The sequence below is a fragment of the Magallana gigas genome, chromosome 3 (genome assembly GCF_963853765.1).
Source record: "Magallana gigas chromosome 3, xbMagGiga1.1, whole genome shotgun sequence".
In the NCBI taxonomy this organism is placed as follows: domain Eukaryota; kingdom Metazoa; phylum Mollusca; class Bivalvia; order Ostreida; family Ostreidae; genus Magallana; species Magallana gigas.
Genome location: NC_088855.1, coordinates 50,091,870 through 50,112,456, shown reverse-complemented (window position 1 = coordinate 50,112,456; position 20,587 = coordinate 50,091,870). Strand labels below are relative to the sequence as shown.

The 20,587-nt window shown below is 32.0% G+C and overlaps 1 protein-coding gene across 1 annotated transcript; it reads right to left on the bottom strand.

Moving 5' to 3' along the window:
• Positions 1 to 123: 123 nt before the first annotated feature.
• Positions 124 to 20,069, bottom strand: LOC105321656 (multidrug resistance-associated protein 1). The gene is made up of 29 exons (XM_020064616.3): positions 19,934 to 20,069; positions 18,792 to 18,968; positions 18,502 to 18,618; positions 18,256 to 18,384; positions 17,943 to 18,056; positions 17,667 to 17,728; positions 17,018 to 17,152; positions 16,561 to 16,788; positions 15,794 to 15,980; positions 15,256 to 15,576; positions 13,723 to 13,860; positions 13,287 to 13,515; positions 10,994 to 11,057; positions 10,636 to 10,762; positions 9,930 to 10,106; positions 9,220 to 9,387; positions 8,550 to 8,727; positions 8,089 to 8,125; positions 7,709 to 7,883; positions 6,471 to 6,708; positions 6,045 to 6,355; positions 5,046 to 5,245; positions 3,815 to 3,941; positions 3,388 to 3,489; positions 2,790 to 2,936; positions 2,521 to 2,679; positions 2,229 to 2,395; positions 1,790 to 1,984; positions 124 to 1,269 (listed from the first exon to the last, which is right to left on the bottom strand). Exons 1-29 carry the CDS (start codon positions 20,057 to 20,059, stop codon positions 1,155 to 1,157), a joined length of 4,650 nt encoding a protein of 1,549 aa, XP_019920175.3. The 5' UTR covers positions 20,060 to 20,069; the 3' UTR covers positions 124 to 1,154.
• Positions 20,070 to 20,587: the final 518 nt, after the last annotated feature.

The window sequence follows — 20,587 nt, the reverse complement described above, 5'->3', positions numbered from 1 at the left end:
AAATTCTTCAAAGTTGCAGAACTGATAGCAATGAGATGGTAGACCTTAAGAATATTTTTGAAACAAACTGTGAGGTTTATATGGGAAAAGTTGTTATATAATAGACAACAATGCATTTGCTGATGCAATATGTAACTTTTATTGAAACTCTTTTACAATTTCACATATACATGGTATTGGTACAGAAAATAAGTATATAACATAGTATTTCGTAAAACAGTAATAAAACAGAGACAATTCTGGGGAGTCGGTAATGGGACCATACATGTTCACTAGTATAAATGGAAGGGTTTCAATATGCAACTTTACTGGCATTATGAATTGAAAACAAAAGACTGCAACTGTTTTGAATTCTTTTTAAAGGAAACGGTAATTTTATTTATTTTTTACAACGAAGATGTATTATTAATGTACATGTATTTCATAAGCGCGTCTCTTTTGAAAGTAAAATCTGTTTCCCTCTACTACATGTCTAATTTGATAATTTTTTTATTTAGCATTTCACTACAATAGTATACATTAGTAGTATACCTGCAATAATAGAGTTAGCGCATCAAAGCATCATTGCAATGATAGTCACGTAATCAGTGCATGTCCTGTGTCTCCCATAAAAAAGGGTTTCACTCGATTATCAACATCCTCACCTGATGGATAATACAATATAGTAGTCAGTCGATAATCTGTATAATTTAGTAGCATGAACTCTGCATAACGATGATAGACTCTTCTTCAAACGAATCATTTGTTACTGGTCTTATTAGGTCTTGCTTGTCCCGTTGTATTATTTCTAAAATAATGAGACAATACCTCACGAGGTTCAGATAAAAGGGCTGCGTTGCATCGTATGTCCCGCAGTTAGTTGTATACGAGAAACAGCTACTAGGTTGCTTTTTTGTATTTGAAGCATTACAGACTTTGCGATCATTATTAAGTGTTTGCGATAAAGAAGGCGGGACAGCATTGCTATCTTTGGGTAAGCTACGGATTTTAACGACCAAGAAAACAATGGTAAAATATCTTATTAACATCGCAACACTTGTACTAATGAGTGTAACATGTTGACTGCCCAGACCCCTTAAAACATTTACTATTGTGTGTACTTCATAATGCTTTCTGAAAGAAATATTGTACACGTTTTTAAAGCTGCATTCAATTTATTTGAGAATTCCTGCGTTTCTTGCTAGCTCATAAAACAAGCTGTTGGGATCCTTTAGAAGGTGATTAGGCGTATCGTACTCCATTACACACCCTTTGTCAAGAACGATAATTCTGAAAAAAAATTCAGTATATTGTATTTCAAATACTGACGTTTTTCTGTCTGAATATTTGATAAAAGCACTACAATAAACTTAGATGTTAATATTTTTCAATTTGAGCTACTGTAAATAAGTCAGTTTTAATTAAAAGTGTGCTGGGAACACATTATCTATTTTAATGTGCATCTTCATGTCAACATAAAACTTACTGATATTCATTGCTCGAAATGTTGATCAAACTATATGTATATACTTTAAACACATGTCTGGTATCTGAAGATACATTCTAAATCTTGTCGAACTTGTATGTAAATAATTATTTTAAATAAAAAAACACAACTACTTATGTGGGAAAGAAATGTTAACCATATTGTAATTTTACAATTTTTTAGTTGAAGATTTTGAGTGAACTAAAAGCAAAGAATTTTGTTTTGGCCATAATATTAATTAGGACTAACTAAAATTTAAGTTAAACGACTAAAGGGGCATTTTTATGTAGGTTCCATTAATTTGAATCATGTATTAGCTCTAACCTGTCATAATCCAGCACCGTGTTTATTCTATGTGCAATGGTGAGTACAGTGCAGTCCCGAAATTCCTCTCGGATGGTCCTCTGAATCAAATCATCTGTCTCCAAGTCTACAGCAGCTGTTGCTTCATCCAGTATTAGAATTTTAGTTTTCTGAAGTAGAGATCTTGCTAGACAAACTAACTGCTTTTGACCCGCACTGCAATAAATCGAAGCAAAACATATTCATTTAAGCTGGATAAAAAAACATCAGTAATACGGTAAAACAATTCATTCCAGTAATCTTATACAGTCATAATCTTTTCAGTTGCTATCACTATTTCACTCTTCCTTGTTTGCGTCAGTAGTGGTCTTATTAAGTCAAAACAAACAAGCATATATATTCGGTCGTATCAATATTTGGAATTGCAATGTAGGTGCAGGATTTAAGTGGAAAAATTTACCTTATATTTCCTCCCCCTTCACCACATTCAAACTCCAACCCTGAAGGCAGAGATTGTACAAAGGACTTTAGATGAGCATGTTCTATAGCACTCCAGATCTGCTCATCTTTGAACTGATTTAACGGGTCTATGTTCATCCTCAGACTACCAGAAAACAACACTGGGTCCTTTTGAAAGTAGAATGTTAAGTTGGGATTAGATTATTAAACTTTAATTTGCAATCCATGCTTATAACTTTTATAAATCAAATGTAGCATATATCTTAGACGTTATAAAGAATTGTTCAAAGAACCTGAGGTAAAATCGTCAGCTTTGATCTACAGTCATGAAGTCCTAGAACAGTTAGATTTTCTCCGTCAACTTCAATGTTTCCCGAAACAGGCTCTATCAAACGGAACAATGCCATAGCCAGGGAAGACTTACCAGCGCCAGTTCTACCAACAATGCCAATCTGTAACATGATGCAGATTACATGTAAAATAACCCAATTTGAGTTTAAATTTTTCATGAACATAAAATGGCGAATAAAATCATTAATCGAAAGAATCATCAATCTCGTACCTTAGATCTTGGTTCGATGACAACGTTTATGTTTTTGAGGACCGTGTCCAGATTGGGTCTGTGTTTTGTGGAATAGGAGGAAAATATAATTTGACCTTCATCAGGCCAATTCTTTGGAGGTCTGTGAGTATCGTTAATTAGAGCAGCCTAAAATTATAAGAACATATAAGGAGACGGTTTAAATACAAATCTGGAAAATTTATGTGAATGGTTTGGTTATTATAATAAATATTACGTGTACAATGTATATATCAATCAATATAATTGCACATCTATTAAATGTAATTGTATATTTTATTATTGTTCAAAACAAATATTTTTCAATCGTTATTCAAATAAGTTTTATCACCCAGCAGGGGATCTTACCTTAATGATCTATAACTTACAAAAAAATTAAGAGCAATCATATTTGCAAGCGACGATAAATCCTTGAGGACCTCTAGACAGCGGATTAATAAAGGGATATCACGGAGGCCCGGGATATCTATCATTGGATATTTGTAATCCCACTGAGATATTATAACATAGGGAGTAATAGAGGTCATGTATTTGGGTTGTTTTTTTGCTTTTGTTTTTTTTATAGATAAGAGACACTGACCTCTGATTCTGTGTCGGTGTATTCGGCAATCCGCTCAATAGACACTACATTTGTTTCCACAAGAGTCAAACAATACACCAACCAATTCATTACTCTTGTCACCTATTTGGCAAATAAAAATAAGCAATTATACTGGCATATGCCAGACTGAGAGTCAAAATTCCAAGACAGGCTATACATTTGCAATCAGACTTGTTTCTAAGATATGAGGATATGTAGCAAAGCTGGTAAGTGCCAGATATCGATGTTGGATCAATAACAAAATCAAACGTGTTTAACGTCATTTCAACGTTCAGTCAATGTTGTTTCAAACTTTCAATGTTGAAAAAAGTTAATGTGCCTGCTTGGTAAAAACAATAAAAATTTGTCTTTTGACTGTGGTTTTAGTTTCAAATTTTGAAAACAACAATCAGATATTAGTACTTACTTGTAGAGAATAGGATATGGATAATCCGGCCATTCCTGCACTGATGGTGTCTCTGGACGCCACAGCCATCAAAGAGGTTGACAAAATCACTACACATCCTAGCAGCTCTGTCAGAATGCTTTTCCAACTTTTCATAAAGGTTTTGATATAAAAGTGAAAACATTAAAAGTAATTAAAAAGCTTAAACTCTGCATATCGTTTTAGAAATGACCATATGCAATAAACTAATCTTAAAAAAACGTTAAAAAAATTAGGCACACAATGACATTTCATATTTCTACAAAAATTTTAAATGGTATGATTTAACACGAATCTATAGGGTTGAACACTCTTCAGTATATTTATATATATTATGTATAGCCGGATTGTTACCCACTCGACCATTTAAGTGTATCATCACATTTTGCTTTTCATGATAAACGTAAAAGGCGAAAACGAAGCATCAGTTGAGTGAATCGTGTCATATTTATTCACATTTTACAGTTATAGGTTATTGCAATTCCTAATTAATAACATAGGAGGGACATGGTAACGATTTTGGTCAAATTCTATTTTTCTGTTTTATTATTTACAAGGCTTTTAAATGCATTTCTACTGATCAAATGAAATTTGAGAGTCGGTCCAAGAGTTATAAGCAAGATATAGCGTTCACAATTCATTCACAATTATCATGTAAATCATGTAAACAAGGCTCGTGTCCTGTTTTTGTTTACATTTGTTGAATATACCATCATAAATATTTTTCAAGCTGATTTGACTATGCTCTTATTCATTTCAAGCATAAATATACAGTTTCGAACGTTTAGCACATTCGTTTTAGGTCTGGAGTTTTTACTTCAAAGTTAAAAACGCAAAAAAGCTTTGTTTACATAGCAAAGAATTGTAGGACCCGTAACTCACTTATAACTCAACGATTGACATTCAAATATTAATTGCCTATTAAAAATGCTTTACTGAAGCATTGTAAACTTGAAAATTATTTTTGTCCAAAATTGTGACCATGTCCCTTTAAATCTGTATAAAACATTTATCCCAAAGACTGTATAGTGTTTGACATGCTTAGGCGGTAGAGTGGTTCACGGCTGGCTAAACACTTTTGGATTAGTGTGTTACCCGGTATGTCGCGTAAATTCTTCATATCATGTTAGGCAGAAAAGAAACACAAGATCCATCTCCACAAAAATTAAGTATTCAACAGTTGTTGTCAAGGCTACAAATGACAAATAAATACCCCGATATGGCTACGTCGGTCGAGTTTACTCGGTGAAAATCATTAATCCTTTTTTGGATTTCCAGCATAAAAATGTTCTCCTTGCCAAAAGCTCTAATGACACTTGCACCAGCCAGTGTTTCGCTGAAATAGCTGTAAATTGGGGATCTACAGACAGCTTCTATTCGTTTTATCTGTCTTAACGTTGGTAAGTAGGCAGTCTAGACAAAATTAAATACCAATAAAATAATTTGATTAGTTTATAAAATGATTACAGTGTACTATGGTTTTCTTAATATTCAAGGGTATCAATTTTCGTGGATAAGGTGAAAAAACAGTTTCAACGATACGTAAATTCGTGGCCAATGACCATTTAAATCAAAATGTTAATAGAAATTGCGTTTCAATGAACATTTAATTTCATGGATCAACGAAATCCACGAAAATTGGTATTCAACGAATATTAATGAAACCACAGTATTTGCAAAAAGTTCATGATATGATAAAATTTTCAATTCTTCTTCACTTTCAATACTTGAAAAATATCACTATTATACTCTGTCTCCAGCACCTTTTCTTGAATTATTCGATATTCACAAATACTTATGATATCAAATGTGTTCATTCAATACGATAAAAAAATCCCAAGATTTAAAACGCCACCACTATCTTGTCATATTAAAAAAAAGCTGGAAAAAACTATGTGAATTTTTTGTGTAAAAAAAAAAACCCCGATAAAATGTAACGGAAACGCTAATTTGAGACATACTATTATTAAACATATATCTGAAAAGAAATAATTAGATTAAACAGGTGAGGATAACATTCCCACCTCACCTTTGATATGTGTTTTGTTTCTCAAAGTTTCTCTGTATAAAAAAAAATCAAACATAGAAATTAAGAACATATAACGTTTATACGCCCTTCGATCAAATCATATTTAATATAATATTACTGAAGACCTATTCATGTTTATAACTATTATATGATAAATATCGTATTATGCAATGAAACTTTTACCATTAGGACAAAGTATACTAGTCCAAGAGGAATAGCCACCAACAAGAACCATTGAGCAGCATAAGTGATGGCAGCCAATGTGCCGAGCAGCACCGTTCCAGAATAGAGGGCCATTTCAATGTAAAATGGAATCTTGGTATCTACAGCACTCAAATCCTGAGAGAAACGGTTCATAATCCTACCGGACGGGGTAGTGTCAAAGAAACTGATAGGACATCGTAAAATGGAATGCAAAAGGTTTGAATGAATTATATGGGATGCTGAGATTGTTCTTGTAACACAGAAAATCCCAAACAGCACCACACAAAAAACTGTAAGAAAATAATTAAATTTGAGTATATTTTGCGACAGAAAATACATTAGGTATTAAGCTATTGTAAGATAAACATGTACTAGTCAACAATTCTTCTAAAAGATGTGACATACCTTGTCCTATTCCAAAACTGACATAGCATCCGAGATAATAGACGTTTCGTTGCTGGAGCTCCCTTTGGTTTTGCGTTACATTAACAGCGGCGTTCAGTATAGGATCCTCCGTCCAGCGACTCAGCCAGATGTTTCCCATCAGGGACAGTCCTTCGCTTGCTTCATATAATAGCATCAGCAATAGGCAGTATTTCAAACCAACGGCCTTAAAATAAGTTACAACCCTTTTCCATTTTACCTGCAAACCGAACAAACAGTGTCATCAGTAACAGTTTCATCTTTGTGATACTTGAGTTTCACATAGGCATTACGGTTGTAAACATGGAAGGAATATTACATATTCTTCAATTATTACAACCATTGTTCACCAAGTCTAATGATCTCACAAAGATTAATTTTGTTCATAACACATCTATTAACATTCTTGATGGGTTTTTTGGGAGTTGATTTTAATCAACTCCCCTATGCAGTTACTCTGGCAAACCGAAAGTGAAACAGTGTTTGGACCTAAGCACAAATCATCACCGCTGACAAGACTTAGTTCTTGAAAATAATAGAAAAATTCGATGTAATGTATATGCTGTAGCATTGTTTTTCAAGGAAACTAATCAATAAACACTTTGAACATAGTCAGATTTTATATAATACGAACAACTAAGATATTTTCATAGTCTCATGTATTCCTACGCCAAAATTTATTATAGCCTCGTTCAACCAAACGCTCGGCTGTCTCCGTAAATCTCCGACAAGCAGAGAGGCTCTCTTGCTTGTCGGAGATTAACGGAGACAGCCGAGCGTCTGGTTGAAGGAGAGTAGAGTTCGATATCAATAGTGCTTGGATCCATACAATTTTTAGAATTGCTTCGATTACTTATTCATAGTTTGAAATCTATCTTTAAATATTACACAACATGGTTCATATGATGTTTCTCGAAATTCTTGTTGGAAAAGTAAAAGTGCGTAATTCAAATACAGACTAGAAACTAATTGCCATCCAAGGTAAGTTGATTTTAAAATAAATGATAATCGATAAAATCAACTCCCGTCAGTACTTCAGTACTTTGATTCACATATTCAATCCTAAATAAATTATGTAAAATATCACATCATTGATCGAGCTGCTTGATGGATAGAAAATTGAGTGATGTTTTTTAACTTGGATACTTTCTAGTATTAGTTCTTGTCACGTTTTTATACACAAAAGAGAAAACAATAAGTGAATGCAAAATTTCAGATACCTTTCCTTCCTCTGTTTTTTCCTCTTCTATAAGAATATCTTTTGTCATATCGATATGGGGGACATCTGAGTATTGTTCTGTGGTTTTGAACTGAGTGTCTAAATTCAGTGATGTTCGATTCTCAAACTGATCACTCGAGGTGCTCCTTGTTCGTGGATTAAGACCACGTGACTCACTAATAATGAATATAACAAGAACAGTCTTTTAAGTCATATACTTTGTAAGTTTTGACGATTCTTAATATTCATTAAAATGTTTTTTTTTTAATTTTAAAACTTTTGACATAAACGGAGATCACACTGAAAATATTCAGTTATCGTGTTATCTCCACTGTATTTAAAACATTAAAAAAAAACATTTTAAACAAATCTTATATTTACTTTTGGTATGCAAGAGGTCTTCTTAAGCCACCGAGATCTACAATATTTCAAGTTTTTCGAATTATTTGCAATTTGAGGATGAGTTTGAGAATATAATATGTATGATACTTTAAGGTAGTATGGGACATCTCGGTATTTATGTGAATAAAAGTACAATATAATCAAATTAATTTCACCGTAATAAAATTTTCAAATTTTACAATACTTGTCCAAAAATTCAGCTTTTTAAAGTTTTTGGAAAGGTAAACTTTAAAAATGACCAACAGGGTTCGAACTAATGATTTACAGACCCGTAGTTAACGCTCTAACCCATTTTGCTACGCTGCTAGATTTGGGAAAGAAAAAAATAATTAAAAATCATACTGGATTTTATTGTTGATTTCGATAGGAAGTACGTCACGATATGAACGTGTCCATACCACCTTAATATTACGCATAAGTTATAATGCCATGATATTTACTTCCGTTCTGAAAATCATCAGTTTGATTTTTAACGTTCTCCAGAAATTCAGCAAAAGGTCCAGCATGATCTAACAATTCATCGTACGTTCCATTTTCTGATATTTTACCATCAGTTAATACAAATATTTGATCCACCGATGGAAGCCAGTGTATTCCGTGGGTTACCAGAACACGTGTCTATCAAAGAAAATGCTTATCAAGATTACCTGATCTTTTTTTTTAGTTTCAAACAAAATTATATTTTTGCCACTCTCTAGGAATATCAGTTTTAGTAAAATTTATGACCCGCGACTTTGACCCTATACATGACAGGGGGAATAAAACTGTCATGGCCCAAAGGTTTAAGAATTTGTGGGGTAGGTAAGTCCATAGAAGACTTTACCGACCCCACACATTTCAGTAAACAGTCAGTAACAAACCTAATACATGATATTCTATCGACAGACTGATATAAACAAATCTTTGAATGGGAATCCAAATGATTTTAATATCTATTTTTTATTTAAAGTTCAAAACAAAAAAATACAGCTTTAATTGTCTTGATTTTGTTTACAAACATTGTAAATCATACATATATAGGGAAAAAAACTATTATTACTAAAAACTTTCACAGTCATAGAATATTTTGAATAAGTAATTGCAAAAAATACAAGTTAAATTACTAATTACTTTGTCTTTAAGCATTCCTGTTGGTCCAATGACCTTGTTAAAAAGATGACTGCCGACATGGGAGTCAACAGCAGATAGTGGATCGTCTAGCAAGTAAATGTCTGCGTCACTGTACACTGCCCTGGCAAGACTTATTCTATGTTTCTGCCCACCACTTAGATTGACTCCCTGAAAAAAAAAAACAAGCATAAAAAATCGAGCAAGCAATGGATATGATCAAAGTGTTGGTGATTGTATTGAGTTTAGTTGTTTTTTGAGGCTTATGGTTGTAAACTTTATATACAGCGATTGCACCTTTTAATGTACTCTTCTCGCAATCTGATTCGAAAGTAAATGAGAGACTTTACATTTAAATATTTATAACCGTAATATATTTTATCAATCGTTATTATCATAGGAGAATAAAACCTTATAAATTTTCTTTACAATTCATTAAAAAAAATTATGCTCTTCACAAATGTGTGTAATTCCACATGCAAAAAGGAACTTGGTACACTGCGGACCTGGTACATTTTTCTGAATGTGGATGTCTGTTATAAGACTTGAAAAATAAACTTTTGTACTGAAGGATCTCAAACAAAAAGATCTGGTTATTTTTGTGCGTGTTGCTGAAGTCATGGTGCTACATTGAGTATGAGTTTCATGATATTATATACATGTGTACGCTGGTTTATAATGTTTTTTTTTTATTTTGATATCAAGATGTATGCCTTTTCTCCAATTTCGGTTTGATCCCCTGCTGGAAGTATGGTTAAATCTGGAAGAAGAGCGCAAGTTTCAAGGACTGTATAATATCGTGTTCTGTCCATCTTCATTCCAAAAAGAATGTTGTCCTCTACAGTAGCATTTAGAATCCAGGCTTGTTGCGGGGCATATGCTACAGTACCCTGGAATAAAATGTACATATCATAAAGATAACCATTACTTAAGTTTAATAAACGTGCTAATTGATAATGACAATTGACATTTCATAAGATATGTTTTATTGTCAAATATAAGTTTTAAGGTTAAAAGAGCTTGACTTTAACCAAAAAATGATAACAAAGAATTACCAAGGCTTTTCTCACCTCCTCAGAAGTATAAACGCATTGCAAACTTATTGCGTATTTATACAATATTTTCGAAACACAACTTTTAAATAACGAATTGGGTAGGCAGTGTCTGTTTATGCAGAAACATTTTGCTTAGTTTAACGTTTCGATGTGCGTTTTCTATTCATTTTTACTGCATAAAACTTTTTAAAAACAAAATTTTAGAATTCAACTAATATTACAAATATTATAAACTGGTATATAATAGTCAAAGTGCACGTTCACTGTTTTTTAACCCACAAACTTTTATTATTGTAAATCTTCCTTTTTAATAAACGAATGTTCAAATATGCTGTAAATGCTACCAAATACAACAACTCATTACCTTAATATTGACGGTGCCTTTCAGTTTTGTCAGCTCTCCTAGAATGGCTGACAACAATGAGGATTTTCCCTGACCAACATTTCCCACCAAAGCTACAAGTTTTCCCTCATGCACCTCCATATTTATTCTAAATCATAAGAAAAAACTGACAAGCATACTATTAATTATATAATGTTACTGTTTATCTTGATCAAACTTGCAAAATATCCTATTAGAAAAAACCAAATGCCGAGAACGAATGAAATGTAGTCCTTATATAGTGAACGTTCCTTGCTTACTAAGATATATTGAAACTTGGGCCAGATTAATAAGGGGTATAGTAGGTATGACGAGAGTTGGTTAAAAGCTTTAAAAATACCTTTCTAACACACTGCTGTTCCAGTTCCATGCAAACGTTCCATTTGAAATCCTAATAGCAATTTCTGACAAAAATATTTCTTCTGAATGAGACAATGTTTTTGATTTTACATATGTTTGATAGCCATTCGTTTTAAAAACCATTCATAAAATCTGTATCATTGTCAAAGTAATCCACGTGCTCAGTCATATGGCAAGCCAAATTCACAAAAATGAGCTAAACATAGTTTCACAGTCGATAAACTAGGTTTATTAGCTGTTAACTATAATTTACGGATCCTAAACTATAGTTAACGATTTGTTAACTATAGTTTACATCTGTGAAACTATATTTCACGAATGTAAACTATAGTTTACGAATGATAATCATAGTTTATCTATCTGTAAAAAACGTTAACAATAGATTTTGCGGATAAATATAGATTCACATTTGTTAATTATAATTCACATTCGTAAACTATAGTTAAGAGTTGTTAATACTAGTTTCACAAATCGTGAAACTACATTTATCAGACAAATTCACAAAAATGAGCTAAACATAGTTTCACAGTCGATAAACTAGGTTTATCGACTGTTTACTATAGTTTACGAATTGAAAACTATAGTTAACGCGATAATCTGTTTCTCATCTGTTAACTATAGTTAGCACTGAAAACAATCATTTGCGATTGTTAAACATAGTTTATCTAATAAATATGGTTTCACTATTATAAAACAATGATTAACAACTCTAAACTATAGTTCACGAATGCAAATTGTATTATTTAGACATTAAGGCGCCAAATTCACAAAAATGTGATAAACATAGTTTTACGTTAGGTTTACAAACATAATCCCTCATTTAGTATCTGACATGCGGAATTCTCTGTAAAACTATATTTTACGACCCTAAATTATAGTTTACGATTGAATCTATAGTTAACTAGAGTTTTGTTCGTAAATCATAGATACGTTAATCCTAGTTACAGCAAGATAAGCCTTAACAAAGATCATTTTCATTGGTTATTATGATATATCAAAAGGTTCGCTGGTAACTTGGCATCTCAGATTATCGAGCAGAGAATTAATTCTCCTTATGCAATTTTGTACAGAGGGCAAATTCGCACGTGCTTCCCTATGAAGAGCCATTTATTTTCCACAATGGCACACATTTTGTATCGCCTCTCACGATTGGTTATTCGAGATTTTAAATTGAAAACTATAGTTAACACACATTTATACTCATAAACTATGTTTAACAGACGTAAACTATAGTTTACGAACGTGAATTATAGTTAAGGACGAAAAACTATGATTAACAAACGTAAATTATAGTTTATCTCTCAAGACTATAGTATAGGATCGTGAATTATAGTTTATGTTTTTTAAATATAATTTATAAATATAAATGACAGTCAACTATAGTTTAGAACCGAAAACTATAATAAACGATTGTAAAACATAGTTTATCTGATAGATATAGTTTCACAATCGTGAAACTATATTTACCATCTCTAAACTATAGTTTACGAATGTAAACTATAGTTTACAGATGTGAATCTATATTTATCAGCAAATTCTATTGTTAACGTGTATTTCCAGACAGAAAAACATGATAGATTTGCATTCGTAAACTAAAGTTTACATATGTGAAACATAGATAGACGTCGGTAACTATAGTTTAGGATCCGTAAACTATAGTTAACAGCCGATAAACCTAGTTTATCGACTGTGAAACTATATTTTGCTAAGTTATGTAAATTTGGCGTGCTTTAGATTTGTAAACCGTAGTTTACTGATCAAAAAACCTTATGTATCAGATAAACTATGTTTAACAACTGCAAATGATTGTTTTCAGTGTTAACTATAGTTTACAGATGTGAAACATAGACTATCGCGTTAACTATAGTTTACAGATGTGAAATATAGATTAACGTCGGTAACTATAGTTTACGTTCCGTAAACTATAGTTAACAGACGATAAACCTAGTTTATCGACTGTGAAACTATATTTAGCTTTTTTTGTGAATTTGGCGTGCCATACAGTCAGCGTGAGTCAGTTCGCCGAGTTTTTTCTCGTTCTTATTAATTATTCAAGCTTTATATGCTCATAAAGGAACTAATCGCGCTCACTCTTTTGCATGCTACTTAAAACGATTGCAAGTTTTTATTACATGGTGATCCTTTTTTTTCTTATAAAATGTTTCGCGTTTATCATTGGTAGATTGAAAATAAAAAGAGATCAACTGTTGACCGACAGTCAGGTAGCATATGTGAAACTTGCTTAAAAAAGCATCGACTTTTGAAAGTCTTACCTCTTTGATCCATCCTTTTCATATTGCACTCTATGAGATCATCACTGTTTAAAAATTTCTGTATTCGTTTAATTGCCACATAAAATTTCATATTTTCCTGTACAGATCTTGAAACCATTTCAATGGAGAATTTTAAAATGTTGAAAAACGAAAGGGAGACAAAGACAGTCTTTGCGTCCAAGGGCCTATCGTTGATGAGAATGTAGGTAAGAAAAGTAGCAAAAATCACCTGTAAATCATGAAAATAAAAATTCATCAAAAAGCAAAATAAGAAAGATAAAAAGATATTTTGTTTACAATCAGAATCTATTTCAAATTTCGTTTTCTTCATGAATTTAATAAAATCTTGCAGACTTATTTCCAATGAATCTAGAAGAAGTAAAATTAAAAATCTAATATTATTCAACACATGCGTTTGTAAGATTGATTTACTTACAATAAAAGGCGTGATGTGAAATAATGTTTCTAAAATACGTTCTAAGATCTTAAGATTCAGTAATTTTCGTAATTCGGTTTTTCTCTTTGCAATGATTTTGTCTTTGAATATCATTTCCCAGGCATAAAGCTTTAGTATCTGAAAAGAAAATGAAATGAAATAAAATACATGATATATAGTTAATCTTAATACGTCTATATATACTAAGTACTAAGTAGTATCTGCAGTTACTCAGTTTGGTAAAATTTTATTTTGTTATGAATCAAGTTTACATATAGATTCACAAATTTATATTACATTCGTGCCTAAAAACTCTAAGATTAGCAAAGATTTTGAAGTCATTTGATACTCATTGTAAACCAACAAAATGTTAATTTCAAACATCCTCTATGATAAGTATTCATGTAAATCGTGTCATGTAGACGGTACTTTGAGGGTAATAGTCAAAACAATGCAACAGATGTTTATACTATGAGAGTACTACAACGAAAAAAAAAATCAAATACGCAGATCAAAAGTTCGAGCTGCAAAGGTGAGGCCAATATATAATCAAAGTACTGAAGTACTAATGGGAGTTGATCTTATTGATTATATAATTATCTTCAATTCAACGATATGTAATTCGCAACGCAAATTTAATTTCATAGAGGTATCTGAATTATGGCGTACATTGTTTCTAATATTCCGGGAATCATGTTGTGTAATTTTAAAAAAAAAAAGAATTAACACCATCAAACTCTACGGTGCATTACGTATCAATAATCAAAATATTTCTGGTAAATGGTATTCAAGCAGTTTTGGAATATGGCGTAGGAATACGTACGACGCCAAAAAATATCAAATATTTTCGTACCCTTTAAAGCTTGACTATTTTAAAGGTATTCATAAATACATAGATACATTATATCGACTCCATCGATTATTTTTACGTATATTGTCTTTTATCGGTGATGATTTGTGCTTAGGTCCAAACACTGCTTCACTTCCGGTTTGCCAGAGTAATTGCATATGAGAGTTGATTAAAATCGACTCCCAAAAGTACTAGAAATTCTATTTTACCCCAACAATCGCTCAAAGTTGGTCAATTTGTTTTTGGAGCTATGGAAGCGCACGAGGCCAGTAGTTATCCGCGATTTCCATGGTGCTTAGCGAATGAGTCATTGATTCCTCTTGAATGGGACACTAATCAATCCTGGGTCAACTCCCAGCGTAGTTCGACACCGAATTTCAACTAGATATACTGAGACAATGTATGTAAAGTGCCTTGACTTGGCTCAATACACAGCATCAAGTGACAATAGCCGGACTTGAATCAGGGACCTGTGGGTTACAGGCCTTAAGCCTATTACCATTTAGGCTTGTTCTCCACACAATCGCTTTAGGTTTGGAGTAAAATCAAAGAATAGATCGGTAGTAAATCAAGAGGTGTTCAATGATTCCGAGAAGGTTCCTGGTACTGCAGACCCTTGCAGAGATGAGATATGTTTTTACCAAAGATTTTGTGTTATTAAATGAACCATCAGCATTACGTACCTTAATTCCATTGATAACTTCTGATAAAAGTTTGATTCGGTCATCATTGAGCTTCATATGATCTTCAATAACTTTAAATGATTTTGAGGAAAGATACGCGTTCACTGGTACCAACAACACCATTAAACCACATCCAGCAAACACGGCATATCCAAGAATTTCATAAAGAAAATACAAAGAAAACATTATCTCCAGAAGACTTTCAAACCACATCCCGATTAACGGCATGGAATCACTTATTGTGGAAGTGTCCACTGACATTAAGTTCAATATTTCTCCAACTGATGATTTTTGCCTTGAGATATTTCCGACTTTTAATACCTTAAAAGTACAAAAGAAAAAAAATTTGAGACAATAATATTAGGAGAATACGATTAAAGATGTAACTTTAGTGCTTAAACATGACGTCTTAATGCAGGATACAAATACAATGAGCAAATGTTGTTGGGTTTTTTTCATCTAAATGTGTTGAATGTGCTCATTAAGTTAAAAATAAATTTCATTTGAGTGTATATTAAGATAAACAAGATAACCGCACCTTTCTGTACAAGGCTGACATAAGTGTGGCCCTGACTCTCACACCCAACTTCAAAGCTGTGGTTAAGGAGTGAATGTAAGTCAAAACCTCAAAAACAGAAACGACAAACAAAGAAATGGCGAGAAGGTAGCCACGACATGACGCATCTTTCTCTTTTGCTGGTTCTGATAATAACCCAAGTAGTAAACTGGAAAAAATGAATATTATAAATCAACATAGCGATTTTATTTAATGAAAGGACAACACTTTCTTGCAATACTGCACAATTACATTGGCTATAATTTTTTACACCATTTGGTTATCATTTGGTAATCGATATCATTAGAAAAGGTATAAAAGGGAAATATGATCGAACCTCTTAAAATTTGAGGGATAGCTATGATGATATAAAACTCAGTAGCTTTAAACTCGATTAATTGATACACTTATTAGTTTCACAAAATAGTTTACCTTGTAAAATACATATATTGAGTTAAAACTAAGTTGCGACATATAAATAGAAAAACGTCTGTTGCGCTGTAAAACAATTGCTGTTGGGTTTGCTATTTTCATTTCATAAGTAAGATTGTTAAAATATCCAATACTATTGCACAACATTGTATTAATGGAAAAGTATCCAGATGTTATTCATATCATATAAAACTTGGTGCTGATTTACAATGACTGTGTCATTAAATGCCACGAATATTAGATTTTGATTTTAAATTCAGAAAACCACAGTACACGAGATCATGTAAATTTTAATTGGATTTTTCTCTTTTACTTACCTCAGTAATTGTGGGCTAGCCATTTTACAGACAGAATTAAAAATAGTTAATACGTGGAGAAGTAGAAATTTCCAACCAAACATATTTAGGAGGGTTAGTAAGAGAGAATGACTGGCGTTGCCATGGTAGTCAGAAGCGTTATCTTCATTCTCTTCTTTTGCAACTAATGACTCTCCAGCATCAATTTCTGTTGCCGATTCTAAAATGGGTTTTCTCCTTTCCATACACCTTAAAATGTAAAGTAACTAAATTTATTTTAGATTAATTTTACTCAATTCCGCTATAAATCTAAAATACAACAGAAAAAGGAGAATCGTTTTCTTTGGAACTTGTTTTTGCTTTGTTTATGCGGTGTTTTTTTATATAAAAATCTTCAGTTTAACTTCAATGATATCCGACATTTAATGACTGAAATTTTATATTGATATGAAGCTATCGTTACTAAAGCGGTACTCACCATTCTTTTACATTTCTGCCAGATTTTTCCCAGTTCTTTTGGAAATTTAAAAGGAGATGGTCAGCTTTGTCTTTGGACTCCAAAGGGAAAGTATCGTCTTTCGTAATAGGTTTTCTATAGCCCCTTAATATCAACCTGCAGAATGAAATATCTAAAATTATAATAATTAAACCCTGGTACATTTACGTCTTTTGTCATGCAAACTTAACCTTACTTATTCAATGAAGATGAATTTTTTTATATTGCATATGTCGGGTTTCTAAAAAATTGAGGTATTTTTGGTTAAGGTACCATTTAATATTGGTCAACAAAAATTAACTAGAAATGATAATTAGTGTTGTTTATCATCCGATGTTGTTCTGCTTTTTGGGTCAAGCAAAACAATCTTCCATGAGATCTGAATAGTGTTGACTGTTTGTCAATATTGTAAATCTTAAAGTGTAATAATCCCACTGAAGACCATGGGTATTTTCCATAGCTCATATGATAATAAATACGTATATCATAGTGTATTAATGTAATAATTGCCAACTACTTAATACATGAAATACTTATCTACAGAAAACTACATGTAGATGAGTTGATGTAGTCGTTTACAAACTTCATACTAACAGTTAAATGAAGCAGGAATCTTTAAATGTGTACTCACGAGAAGACCCATAAAAATAAAAGTCTGCCTGGAAATGATGATGTTGAATATGGATTTTTCTCCTACAAAATTACTTGGGGTAACAATATATTTACGATAAAAAGTGCTAAGGTCCAAGGACATTAAGTGAAAAATGAAAAGTACAAAATACTAAGGATCGATGAAAGAAAACAAAAAGTTTCGTCGATACTCTGTTTGATTTATAATTTTAAGGGGAATTTAAACATTTAGCACTGGCAATTCGAAGAGTTATTTATCCACAAGAAATTGCCTTACTCCTTCTGTTGATCGGGTAGATATTTCCGCAAAACATGAGATAGTCCATTGTAACCAGTGTGTTGCATACACAGTACAGAAAATTAAAAAAGACTCTTTTTCATGTGAATACATCTGAAATAATAAAATATGCCAAAATAAATGTACATTTATCAAACTAATGTATTTGTTGACACACATGATAAACCTGTTTTTAAAACCATTGATAAAAAATATAACCGTAATTTATGTCTGTTTCATTGAGGAATACTTTAAGATTGTGTTGTTATATTTACTGAATATATGCACATACAAACTCGTTCAATGTACCCACATGGTGCAGAATTTTGTTGTACATTGACATTGATGTACTAATAATGGACACAGCCCAGTATACAAACAGAACTCCAGAAGAGACAAAGCCTTTCCATCGCTCAAGATATAGGAACACACCAACCAAAATCTGTATGAGGATAAATCAAGAACGAATTGTTCTTTCATTACTTCTCTGTAAGTATTCATATTGAAAATGACATTTCACTGAATGTTGTACAACTGATCAATATGAAATTGGTCCTACCAGTGTGCTAATTTGCAAAACTGCCTCTATTGTTTCTTCATGCAAAATGGAGTTTCGAAGTTTGAGCTTCATCACTAACTGCACAATTAGGAGTATCACATTCACAAAGAGGAGAAGCTGGTGAGGTAAGACAAAATACAATATATAAATTATTAATTCTACAAAGATACTCCTTAGAAAAAATAGCAAACTTCATATTGAATTTATAAGTAAATACAATAAACTTGTCATTATACTTTATGAAATGGAAAATGCATTAAAGCATTGTAGAATTTTAATAGTTCATGTACGCTTTTTGTTACGAGATTCCAGCTTATTCTGTTTGGCTTTGTTTTCTGCCTGAGCATATAGTACATATAAAACGGTGTGATAATCCATATCCAGGCATGCGTCACCCACACCGGCATGATGTAATTGGAACAGGAAGTAGATGTGAGGTGCTGGTCTGTAGTGGTCAAGTTCCGGTTCTACAGGAAGTTGAAAACCAATTCTTTAATACAGTGCCAATTTGATAACTTTAGCCAATCTTCCAAAAGTTCTTCCAAATGATAACTTATACATATGACGTAATAGACCTTTACCTAGACAGTTTTTTTTATTTAAACAATATTTTATTCAACAAGTTTGAATGAGATTTTGCAGCAGTCACAGTATATTTCAACCTTCTCTCTACATTAAAGCCTAATGAGAATATTGAATGTTTACAACTCGGAGTTTTGAAACGATGTGGAAAAAAACTCAGAAGAGGAACAAAATGTTCGGTTACTGGTTTGGAAAAAAAACTACATGTTTTCTCATGAATATTTAGACAGAGCGTTTTGTTACTGCAATAAAAGCATCTACTGTATCATATATTTGTACATTGATATTAAATTCATAATTAAGACTACCATATAACAATAAAAAAATACTTAAAGAATTTATGAGTTTATGATCGTTTTGGTATTTATCACATTTTTACCTTTCAATTTAGATTTGTCGTAAAAATAATAAAATTTAAGAAAAAATAATTTACCCACATGATGCAATTTCCCGTAACCTTTATTTCACAATTTTTTTAAATTTCTGTGAATTGCCTAGCAACAGGAGATATTAATAAAGAAAAATTAATAGTTTTTGAATGGTCATTTTATATTTATATTAAACATTTCCATTTAATGAGTATGATTTACAGAAATTGACTTTGAATGGACTTCTTTTTCGTAACAGCGACCCAAATAGTATGACAGTAAGGCAACATGTCTAGAAAATAACAATCTCAGAGTGAAATCATCCCTAACGAACCGTTTTACCACTCGGATTTACATGTACCTCAACGAAAAATTCTTATCGATCGACCGTTCGTGTCCATGCATACTTTTGTAGTTGTGACCTCTTTATTCCATGTTTTACTTCCGGGAGACATTATAGCACAATTATAATCAGAACTTACCCTCAGTACTTCATTCATTGTTTGAAGTTCATTCATGTCGACCTCTGCACGGACTAGTAAATAATGAATAGGATACCTGCGATTCCCAGTCTTAAATACATGTATAGATAAGAGATGAATTTCCATAAATGGTGAAAAAATCTATGGAAGCTTGTAGGGATATAACAATATTACTTGTTTTATGATTATCAATCAGACGAAAAAAAATTACACACGGATCCATGCATGTTTATTAATATGAAGTTATATATATGAAAACTTTAAATAACAAGTGTTTTATACTTTGATAATTTTTCTTCGTATTTAACTATAACTAAATATAATTATTATTATTCCATAAAAATGGCGTGGTCATTTAACAATCTTTAAAGCAATTTAATTCAAGGATGCTCGGTGAAAAGTTGGGTTAAAATATGGTAAGTGATTCTATAGAAGAAGATAAAAATGTGAAAAGTTTTACGACGACACTGTCAGTAGGAGATGCAAAGCAATCGTGCATATCTATATATTCTTAGTTGTGACCTTTATATCATGAGCTATTTCTTTTAATCAAAGATTTACTGAAAATAAATTATTGAAAACCCTACATAAATCAATATCAAAACAAACATCAAAAGGGTATTCAAGGGTGCAGAATGACTTATGTTTATTCTT

Coding starts and splice junctions, on each gene's coding strand:
- LOC105321656 (XM_020064616.3), bottom strand. CDS start 20,059: ATGGAAATTCATCTCTTATCTATACATGTATTTAAGACTGGGAATCGC. Junction 16,789..17,017: donor GGCAGAAATGTAAAAGAATG/GTGAGTACCGCT, acceptor TTACATTTTAAG/GTGTATGGAAAGGAGAAAAC. Junction 2,937..3,387: donor ACACCGACACAGAATCAGAG/GTCAGTGTCTCT, acceptor TTATAATTTTAG/GCTGCTCTAATTAACGATAC.